The sequence below is a fragment of the Egretta garzetta genome, unplaced genomic scaffold (genome assembly GCF_000687185.1).
Source record: "Egretta garzetta isolate BGI_Z169 unplaced genomic scaffold, ASM68718v1 scaffold368, whole genome shotgun sequence".
NCBI lineage: Eukaryota > Metazoa > Chordata > Aves > Pelecaniformes > Ardeidae > Egretta > Egretta garzetta.
The window spans coordinates 273,325-283,731 of record NW_009260684.1 but is presented as its reverse complement, the minus strand read 5'-3'; the positions used below and the strand labels follow the sequence as shown (position 1 = coordinate 283,731).

General features: G+C 61.0%; 1 protein-coding gene across 1 annotated transcript in view; it reads left to right on the top strand.

Annotated features, from left to right (window-relative positions):
- The window catches only part of LOC104132556 (arf-GAP with SH3 domain, ANK repeat and PH domain-containing protein 3), a 15,541-nt gene that overhangs the window by 2,961 nt on the left and 2,173 nt on the right, over positions 1–10,407 (top strand). The window contains exons 3-20 of the mRNA XM_035901301.1: positions 1,156–1,230; positions 1,527–1,576; positions 1,816–1,942; positions 4,258–4,343; positions 5,153–5,228; positions 5,355–5,441; positions 5,770–5,879; positions 6,781–6,850; positions 7,365–7,452; positions 7,859–7,907; positions 7,995–8,182; positions 8,311–8,444; positions 8,865–8,959; positions 9,259–9,439; positions 9,708–9,793; positions 9,918–10,033; positions 10,145–10,212; positions 10,391–10,405. Of these exons, the coding sequence (XP_035757194.1) occupies positions 1,156–1,230; positions 1,527–1,576; positions 1,816–1,942; positions 4,258–4,343; positions 5,153–5,228; positions 5,355–5,441; positions 5,770–5,879; positions 6,781–6,850; positions 7,365–7,452; positions 7,859–7,907; positions 7,995–8,182; positions 8,311–8,444; positions 8,865–8,959; positions 9,259–9,439; positions 9,708–9,793; positions 9,918–10,033; positions 10,145–10,212; positions 10,391–10,405 (1,701 nt within the window). The remainder of the gene's footprint in view (positions 1–1,155; positions 1,231–1,526; positions 1,577–1,815; positions 1,943–4,257; positions 4,344–5,152; positions 5,229–5,354; positions 5,442–5,769; positions 5,880–6,780; positions 6,851–7,364; positions 7,453–7,858; positions 7,908–7,994; positions 8,183–8,310; positions 8,445–8,864; positions 8,960–9,258; positions 9,440–9,707; positions 9,794–9,917; positions 10,034–10,144; positions 10,213–10,390; positions 10,406–10,407) is intronic.

Sequence of the window (10,407 nt, the reverse complement as noted above, 5' to 3'; positions counted from 1 at the left end):
GAATGGCTCCGGTGGAGAAGTCAGTTCCCAGAGGGAGCTGGGTCCGTGCACGCCCAGCAGCAAAGCCCTGGGGGTCCTGTGCTGCTGGGCCCCTCTCCAGTCCCTTTCGACTCCGCTCCAAAGGGTGTTTTTGGCCCTGGTTCTGCTTAAGGAGGAGATTTATTTCTGCTGCCCTTCCCCCCAGCAAGAATCTCAGATTTCGGAGTCTTTCTCTCCCAGTTACCCCAGTCTGGGCCTCCCTGCTCCTCCCCTTCCCTGCTGTCCCAGCCTGGCTGGACCCCCATGCTCCGGGGGGGCTCTACCGTGCTGCTGGCATGGGAACATCCACTGCTGCTGCCCTGTCCCCCCTGCTCTCCCCGGAGCAGGGTTATGTGCTGGGACCCTCGATTGGATCCAAAAAGCCAGGATTCCCCTCCTGGAGTCCCCCTGGAGCTGTTGGAAGCGGGGTGTCCTGTCACCCTAGAGCTGTTGAAAGTGGGGTGCCCCATTCCCCCTCGTTCGGGGCTGCTCCCATGCCCTGGAGCTGGGTTTCTCCCCGGGTGCTGCTGGGGACCAAAACCATTGGGAGCCTTTAAAAGAAACCTGGGTGCAGCAGGGAGGTCCCGTGTGAGTGCTGGGGCTGTTCTAACAGCACTAAAATGGGGTGCTGCCCCACAGTGCACATGGAGGGACGCTGGGACTGGAGCAGGCTCCTGCGTCCCCACCACGGATCCCTGTGCGGTGCTGGTGGGGACAGTGGTGGCCGCGTTGTTGTCCCCAAGCCCCGGGAAAGGGGGACATTTTGGGAAGCCCCTTTGACATTGGGGCGGGGGGGCTCTTTGCATCGCAGGGCTGTTGAGGGGCTGGTGGCATTGCCGGGTGCCATGGGGGGACAGGGACAAGGATGGGGCGGAGATGAAGGGGAACAGCTTCGGTTTTGGCAGCCGTGGCGCTGATGTGGTTTGTGGGAAGGGCCCCGCGTCAGACATCTTGCAGCCAGCTCCGACAAGCCCAAGCCTGCCCTGTGCCTGGATCCGGCCCCGCTTCCAGCCTCTTTAACCCTTCACGGGGCAGCGATGGAGCCAGGGGCGGGGACCCCCAGTGCTGGGAAGGACCTGGGCACTCTGGCTCCCCAACTGGACCCCTGTGGGGTAAGCCCGTCTCTACCCTTTGCAGGTGCAAAACCTGAATAACATCGTCTCCTTCCCCCTGGACAGCCTGCTGAAGGGGCAGCTGAAGGATGGCCGCCTGGTGAGTCCCCTCCACCACTGTCCCCAAGGCCGCAGGTCACCCATTTGGGGACATATTGCAGCAAGAGCCCTGTCAGGGGCTCAGCTTGTGCCCATGGCCAGGAGAAGGAAGGAGCAAATGCCCAAGGCTGGAAGGGGCTGGAGGAAGGGGTGAAGACCTGATGGGGACGTCCCTTGTCCCTGAGGAGCAGGGCAGGGTGCAGAGAAGCAGAGCCCTCTGCCACGGGATGCTGCTTCGGTGTCACCGGGTCTTCGCCTTCCCTGACGGCTGCCATCCCCTCTCTCCTTTTGCCACAGGACTCCAAGAAGCAGATCGAAAAGGCCTGGAAGGATTACGAGACCAAAGTGTAAGGAACCCGCTGCCTCCAGCAAAATCTGCCTAATCCTGCTCCGCACAAAGGTGTTTTGTCCCAGGGCTGCAGCTGGGCACTGATGGGTGCTGGTTTGCCATCGGGTGGGCTCCAGTCCAGCCTTTCCCAGCTAGAGGGGCTGGAGATGTTTCTTCTGATCCCATCTCCACCATAGCCCACCCTGTGGGACACCCCTTGGAGCAGGGCTGTCCCCAACCCACCACCCCATCCCGCAGGGGGAAGATGGAGAAGGAGAAGGAGCGAGCCCGCTTGGCGGGGGTCATCCAGGCCGAGCCGTCTGCGGCGGAGGTGGCCGAGGACATGCAGAAGGAGCGGCGGCTCTTCCAGCTCCACATGTGTGAGGTAGGTGCTGTGCCAGACGGGGACAGTGTGGCCCTGGGGGGACACAGGGGACCGCTCTGCTCGGAGCCTGTCCCCGACCCCCCCACCAAAGCAGCCCCGTGTGGGTGCAGCACGGGACCCTCGGCTGTCCCCATCGCATCGTGTCCCTGCATGGTCCCGGCTCAGGGACCTCCCCCCCATCCCCAACTTCGGGTCCCTGTGGGGTGTGGCTTTGAATGGCACCTGCGGGTTACCCTGCAGTGAGGTGCCGGGGGTTGCACCCGCATCCTCCCAGCCCCGCTCCTACCCCTCCTACACCCTCCTACCCCAGAGCCTGGCCTCTGGGGCAAAAAGTGAGCTTTTTGGATAACATCCCCGAGGTTGGCTTTGCAGTTTTCCCCTATTCTCCAAGCTCTTGGGTTTGGTTCGGGGGGCTCATGAGCAGCCCCAGATCCCCAACAATCCTGAGGGTCCATGCTCAGGAGATGAGATGGGAATAGGTGAAGGATGGGGACCCAATGTCAGACCCCGCAGCAAGGAGGGGACCCCAGTGTCCTAGCTCCAGATATCCCAGCAGCTTCATAAACCTCTTGAGAGTGTCCCAGAGCAGGGGACAAGTCCCCTGTGGGTTGTCCCAGGGGTCTCCCATGTCCCTGAGGGCCAGGCATCAGCTCTGGAGCCCCGTGCAGCCCCATATTCCCCCCCTGGCAAAGGGCAGGGGCTGCAGGGAGGAGGCTGCGCCCGCCGCAGCGGGGCTGGGGCTGGGCACGGGGCCGGGGAGCTGGGACCCGGCCAGATGAGTCACTCCCTTGAATAGAACCACTGTGAAATAAATAACAGCACATGGAAACGCGGGAGCTGCAGCTCGGCCGGGGAGGGGCCGCTGCCGGCAACCCTGCAAAGAGCGGCTGCATGCGAGCGGAGCGCACGTGCGCGTGTGTGCCAGCGTGCACGAGAGCTGCTGCTTTCCCGGGGAGCCTGCCTGGAAATGGCAGGGGGCAGCTCTTTGAGGGGGCTGGCCGGGGCTGGGATGTGTGGTGCACATAGGTTTATAGGTGGGTAGTTTTTGCTGCTACCTGGGGTGGGGGCACGGTCCGATTTCACCCCCGGGTGACATGTGGGGTGGTTGTATGTCCCCATCATGGGCCATCTCGCACCCCCAGGGGCCATGGGGTGGATGGGGGCACGGTCCGATTTCACCCCGGGGTGATGTGTGGGGTGGTTGTATCTCCCCGTCGTGGGCCATCTCGCACCCCCAGGGGCCATGGGGTGGGTGGGTGCAGCTGGACCCGGACCCAGGCAGTGCTGGGAGCATCCTTCAGCTCGTGGGTCTCAGCCAGTGCTGGCTGGGCCTCCCCCCTGCCGCTGTCACCCAGGCACGTGGGTGGCAGGGCAGGGAAGTCCCGTGGGAGCTGGGCACTCATGGCCTTTTCCAGCTGGGACTTTGTTCAGGGGGTGCAGGTGGTGCTGGGCACCCCAGGGCTCCGGGTTGGATCCCACATTGGCTTTGCAGCTCCAGCTTGCACAGAGCAATTTAACACGCACACACAGACCACCCCACCCCTCCAGTCCTCGCTGGGCAGGGGGGCCCAGGGCACCGGGAGGCTCCATCCTGGGGGCTCTATCCCGCCACGGTGCTTCCCCACCGTGAAAGCCCCTGGAGCTCAGGGCTGCCTTCCCCTCCCCTCGCCTCCCGCTTGAAACCATCCTCCGGCAGCTGTGCCGGCCGGGAGAGGGGCTCGCAGGGGGAAATCTCTTCCTCCCCCTATTTTGCTGGGGGTGAGCAAGGCTGCAGGTCTTTTCTGCCTGCAGCTGATGGATGGGTTTGGTGTATCAAGCTGAAATTCCCCATCCCACGGGACACCTCCGCGAGGACTGCGGACCTCCAGAGCTGATGTGCCGCAGGCGCTGGCTGCTTGAAATCTGGTTTTTTTGGGAGCAAAGGGGTCATGTCTTAAAAAATATTTGGGCTATTTTATTTTTTTTTTCCCTCTTCCTTCACGAGCTGCCTTGGGTTTCAGTTATTTATTAACTCCAGAAGTAATGAGCAGCGGGAGAAGCATGCTCGGCTGGAAACCCTGGGGGCCTGCCTCGGTCCTTGAACTTTCCAGGGCTTGGAGGACTTCCAGAGCCAGGTTTTCTGAGGGTGGTCCCCAGCAAGCTGCCTTCAAATCCAACATCGTGACTCGACTTCTTGAAACCCAGCCAGCGTTTTAACCCTCTTCCCTGCACAGGGAAGGGAAGCGAGAGCTGGGCAGGCTCTTGCTCTTTCCTCCAGGATATTTTCAGCCAGTCCTTGTCTTCATCACCTAACCGGGTGTCTTCTCCTCCTCCAGTACCTGCTGAAAGCCAGCGAGTCTCAGATGAAGCAGGGACCAGATTTCCTACAGAGCCTCATCAAGTTTTTCCATGCTCAGCACAAGTAGGTCCTGCCTGGGTCGGGGGGGGCTCATCCCTGGGGCCCATCGTCACCCCTGGGAGATCCCACAAGGGACTGGGGGCACCTTCTCCCATTCCAGCTCTGTAAAGCTGTTGGTGAAGGTGTCGGACAGAGCCCGTCGCTCTCTGGTTGCATCCAGGGAGTTGAAACGTGCTTTGTTGGCTTGAGGAGCTGTAAACGTGTCCGTGGGGGCTGGGGGAAGGGGGTTGGCTCGGGATATATCCGATGATTTGGTTTCTGGATACATTTCCAGGGATGAGTTCAGCCGAGCGGCTCCACCGTTAGCCATGGGGCTCGTAACAAGGCTGTTTGGAGCAAGGATTAACATCCCCTCACTTTCTTGTTGCTCCATGAGGCTGGAGTAGCAGCGTGTGGGTGTTGCATCGTCTCCAGCTCTCAAGTGGGGAAACTGAGGCGAGGCTGGGGCGCGGGGGGAATGCTTTGGCCAAAAACATGACCTTTACTAAGGCTGTGATCCAGAGACCCTCAGGATCTGGCTTCCAGCAGGGCTGGTCCCCAGTGAGATGAGCTTGCATCGAACAAGAGGCCAATCCCGCATCCCAAACACCCCCAATATTTCGGGTGTCCAGTCCCTATGGGCTGGGCTTGGCCTTTGGTGGGGCCTCTCCAGGTCCCAGTAGCAGGGGAACCACAGAGCAAGAGCAGCTTCTCAGGAGGGTTGCTATGGTCTCCTGCCACGTTTTCTCTAAAAAACCTCCTTTTTAAATTTTTTTTTTTTTCTTTCTCCATCCTCCCCATCTGCATCTTAATCGCATTAAATAAATGCCCAGTTTCTTCCAAGATGGCTGGAAGGCTGCCCAGAACCTCTACCCCTTCATTGAGAAGCTCGCTGTGTCCCTCCACGCGGTAAGTCCTCCAGCCTGCCATCCAGTGGCGCTCGGATGTGTCCCCAGAGATGCCACCCGCCCCGTGCCAGCCCTTGAGAACGCCCGCATTCAGTGCAGCAGTGAGGGCAGCTGCCTCCCTTTCCAGCTTCACCAAGCACAAGAGGAGGAGGTGAAGCAGCTCACGCAGACCCGTGATTCCCTCCGCAGCATCCTGCAGCTGGAGAGCAAGGAGGTGAGACCCTGGCATGGGCAGGGGAGAGCCGGGAGGGAGGGCCAGGAGGGTGCTGGGTGCTAAGGAGGGGTGGGCGCCCTGGGGTTAGCTTGGGGATGGGGAGCAGCGGGGAAGAGGGGGCTGGGGACCAAAGGGGATGTCCCTGGGGGCAGAGCAGGAGGCCTGGGAGATGCTCGGAGGCTGGGAGGAGATGGGGTCTCTGGCATCCCGATGGGCATTGCACCCACATGAGGACGAGGTCCCTCGGGGGCAGCAGCCACCTCTGCACCTCTCACTTTGCTTTTTAAATGGTTTGGGTTTTTTTTTTTTTTCCCCCTGGTGAGCTCAGGAAAACCTGAGCAGGAAGAACTCTGGCAGCGGCTACAGCATCCACCAGCACCAAGGGAACAAGCAGTATGGGACAGAGAAGTCGGGATTTCTGTACAAGAAGAGCGATGGGTGAGGATGAGTGTTATTTGCCCAGAGAGCTCCTGGCTCCATCCCAGTGTTGCTGTGGGCTGGGAGAGCACCATGCTCATGGGAGGACCCAGAGCTGGGAGATCCCGAGGTGGAACTGGTGGGTGAGGTTTTTGGTCACTGTTAGACCAAAGGTGCAATTGGTCCCACCTGGTCTTAAGCATCCATCAAGGCTTGGAGAATGGGAGTTTTCCCCAGGCTGGAGGAGACCTGGGAGCTGGTGGTCAGGGGTTGGTGGGTCTCCAACTGCAGCTAGGGAAGGAGGAGGTTTGGAGGTGATGCAGGGGACCTTCCCCTGTGATAGTTTGGTGTCATCAACCCATTTCTTATGTGAAGGCCCCCAGCAGCCTCCAATGCCTGGGATGCTTCTCCCAGGCTGATCTCCTGGGCACAGGAGCTGGTGCTGTGTGGGCATAGTGTCCTCAGATGTGGGGCTCCAGGAACAGCCGCCCAGTGCCAAGTTCGCCCTGAAGAGCTGTGTGCCGTGCAGCTGATGCGAAGGAAAGAAATTCCTTGTTTCTTGGGCATGGAAGGAGAAGGGATCCTGGTGGGATCATCTAGGGTGAAAAATAAAATCCTCAGAGCCCCAAAGAAGGGGGGTCTTCATCTTCTCAGTGGGTGTCTGGGTGATGGGCACCAGGTTTTGAGTGTGTGGTCATGTGCTTTGCTGAACTGGGGCTACCAGATCTGTGATGCTGTGGGCCAGCACGGCCCGTGACCGCCTTGCTCAGCGGGACGTTTTGTGCTCTGCGAGCTACAGAAAGCACAATCCCGCATCCAGAAAGCCGTCAGCCCGCTGCCGAGGGTCTGGGAGGCGGATGGATGGATGTGGGTAATCAGGGCTGTGCCACGCGTCCTCACTCCTCCTCTTCCTCCTCCTCAGGATCCGCAAGGTGTGGCAGAAGAGAAAGTGTGGCGTGAAGTACGGCTGCCTGACCATCTCCCACAGCACGGTGAGGAGCAGCGGGGGCTGCAGCCCTGGCCCTTGAGGTCACCCTTTGAGTGCGGGTGTCCGTTGGATTTCGGGTTTAGTTTTGCCCAAACTGGTCACAGATTTGCCTGGTTTAAAATTTAGTACAAGCTGGGACTGGGTGTACTAAATGGGGTGCCCCATGTTTGATAGGTGTCGATGGGAGGGGACGGTGGGCTTGGCTGAAGCAGCGAGATGGGCGTTGAGGTTCCAGACAAGGCCAAAGGGGGCTGGGGTAGTTTTGGGGGCAGCGTGCGCCCCCTGGCGGTGGAGGCTGAGGACTGCAGCGAGGACCGAGGATGTAGCTCGGGGACATCTCTGAGCCCTGTTCTCCTGCACAAAGGGTCAGAGAGGGTCTGAGTCACCTGGTTATATCCCAAGAGGAACCATCTGGGGATGGTGGTTGTCCAACCGGAGTTGCCGTCGGAGACATGCGCTTGGTGATGCGCAGCCCCCCCCTTCCCAATCCTTTGACCTCTTGTCCTCACGCCCTGCAGATAAATCGGCCCCCTGTCAAGCTGAACCTTCTCACCTGCCAAGTGCGGCCCCACTCCGAGGAGAAGAAATGCTTTGACCTGGTGACGCGTGAGTGCCCAGAGCGGGATGCCATGGCTGGGGTGGGTGTGTTTGACCCGGAGGCGCCCAAGCTGCAGAGGGGAACTCCCTTTTTGGAGGCAAGCGTCCCCGAGCGGGTTTTCCCAGCGCCCAGCTGGCCGTCCGCCAGCCCTGCCATGGCACCTTGGCATCCTTTGCCCTTTGGGGAGTCTCCCTGGCTGCCTTTACAGAGGAAGGACCGACCTCTCCAAGGAGATTGAGCAAGCTCAAGACACAAAGAGGTTGCGAACAGGGCTTGGGTGATGGATGAGTGCCGTGCAGTGATTTTATTTTATTTTAAAGCAGCCCCTTTGGAGTAGTTCCAGCCCCTTCCTGCAGTCTTGGGCACCCCTGAATGCCCTCCCTCACCTTCTCCCCCCTCTCCCCATCCCTGCAGACAACAGGACGTATCACTTCCAGGCAGAGGATGAGCAGGAGTGCGTTGTGTAAGTGCTGCAGCCCGTCCCCGCTCCTTGTGGTTCTGGATCCTCCTCCTCCTCCTCCTCCTCCTGACTGGGGTTCCCCCTGCCCAGGTGGGTCTCGGTGCTGCAGAACAGCAAGGATGAAGCCCTGAGCAATGCCTTCAAGGGGGAGCCCAATGGTGGAGGGGCGGCAGCGGGCGGCGGGACAGACGGCGGTGTGCAGGAGCTCACCAAGCTGGTCATCAGCGAGGTGAAGAACATGCCGGGAAACAAGCAGTGTTGTGACTGCGGGGCACCGGGTAGGTTGGGGCTTGGCGTGTCGTCCCCCCCCCTTCCTGGGTACGGGTTGGGTACCTGGGGGAGGCAGGGCTTGCAGCATCCTGTGGGGCTGGATGGTGATGCTGAGCTCCGCACCCCTCCCTTGCAGACCCCACGTGGCTCTCCACCAACCTGGGCATCCTAACGTGCATCGAGTGCTCCGGCATCCATCGGGAGCTGGGCGTGCATTACTCCCGCATCCAGTCTCTCACCCTGGATGTACTCAGCACCTCGGAGCTGCTGGTAAGCTGCTCCCCAAGCCGGAGATCCCGCAGCCACCGGGAATTGCCCTCTGCAGCTCTCAAACCTCCTGGGGAGCTCATCCCTCTTCCTCCATCCCATCTGTGCCCAGTTTGCTCCAGTGCTAGGAACTTGCCTCGGTTTCCCCAGTGGCAGTTTGCAGCCCCCAGCACGGTGGTCTGGGCAAGTTCAAACTGCTAAGGGCGGGGGATGCTGGCAGCCCCCCAGGATTTGCTCCCTTTTAAAACAGACTTCCCTTGCCATGAAAGAGCATCATCCCCGGGGGAGATGCTGCTCTGGGAAGGTCCTGGGTGGATCCAGTGGATTCCTTCCCTCTGCCTCCGGGATGGGGATGGGGATGGGATGGGGCAGGGCGGGGGCAGCCAGGAGGGCTCTTCTTCCCCTGTCCCCCTCTCGCCACAGCTGGCCGTCAGCGTCGGGAACACCCGCTTCAACGAGATCATGGAGGCCACGCTGCCCGCGCAGGACTGCCCCAAGCCCTCGGCCAGCAGCGATATGTGAGTTGGCCACTGGCCAGGGGGCTCAGGATGGGCTGGGAGGAGGAGGAGGAGCATGCAGTGCTTGGTTTGTCCTTGTCCTTGTGCCGCTACCCATCGGCTCTGAGGCAGGCTGGGGATGGGAGAGGAGGGATCCTGGTGTCATCACCTGGATTTTGGTAGGGATCTGCACCTTTTTTGGAAGTTTCCCCCTGATCCTGAGGTTTCAGGAGGAGGCAGGAGCCCAGGGTGCCTCCAGCTGTGGCAGGGGTCTGGTCTCCATGCCCATCCAAGGCGATGCCACGCTACCCTTCCCGCAGGGCTGCCCGCAAGGAGTACATCGTGGCCAAGTACATGGAGCGACGCTATGTGCAGAAAAGCGGCCGTGACGACCCCCACCGCCTCTGGGAAGCCATTCGTGCCCGTGACCTCCTGGCCCTGCTGCAGGCCTTTGCTGAGGGGCACGACCTGGCCAAGCCCCTGGCCAGCCCTGAGGGCCAGGTGAGCCCCACGCCGCCGTGGCCACCCGCTCCCTCTGCTTGGCAGTGTAAATGGGTTTTCCTGCTCTGGGTGCCCATGCTCAGGGTTTTCCTGGCCTTTGGGTGGAGACGTGCCCTTGGGAAGATGAGCATCCTCAGGTCCAGCTCTCTTCTCCCCTCCATCTTGGAGAAGATGAAGCATCCTTGGGTCCGGCTTTGCTCTCCTCTCTACCTCGTGGGAGATGAGCATCCTCAGGTTCAGTTCTCCCCTCCCCTTCATTTCATGGCAGGACCTGGGCGAGCTGGCGCTGCACATGGCCGTGCGCCACGCCGACAGATCGTCCCTTCCTCTGGTGGACTTCATCATCCAGAACGGGTGCGTCCCCAGCTGCCCATGGTGTCCCCTGCCTGCTCCCCCACAGAAGGAGCCTGCACAAGCTCAGGGGACTGATGCTCGTGTGCTCTCGAGCCTTGAATTTCTTGCCGGTGGCTTTGCACAGGGGGACGCTGGACCGGGTGACGCAGGATGGGAACACGGCTTTGCACTACGGTGCGCTCTACAACCGGCCCAACTGCCTCAAGCTGCTCCTGAAGGGCAAAGCTGCCTTCGCCACGGGTATGGGGCTGGGAAGGGGGTTTTTGGGGGGACCCTTTGCTTGGGCCTGTCCAGCGGGAGCAGAGCAGTGAGGCTGTAACCTGGATCCGGCCCCTTTCATCCCTCGGGCAGTGAACGCAGCGGGCGAGACGGCTTTGGACGTGGCCAGGAGGCTCAAGCACGTCGAGTGTGAAGAGCTGGTGAGTGGGATGGGGACGATGCTCAGGCTGGGGATAGGGGACTGAAGAGCTGGTGAGTGGGATGGGGGCGATGCTCAGGCTGGGGAGAGGGGACTGAAGGGCTGGCATGGAGGCGGGGGGGCTCCTGGGACCTGTCCCCCCCTGTGCTAAGACCCCTCTGACCTGCCCCGTCTGGCAGCTGGAGCAGGCGCAGGC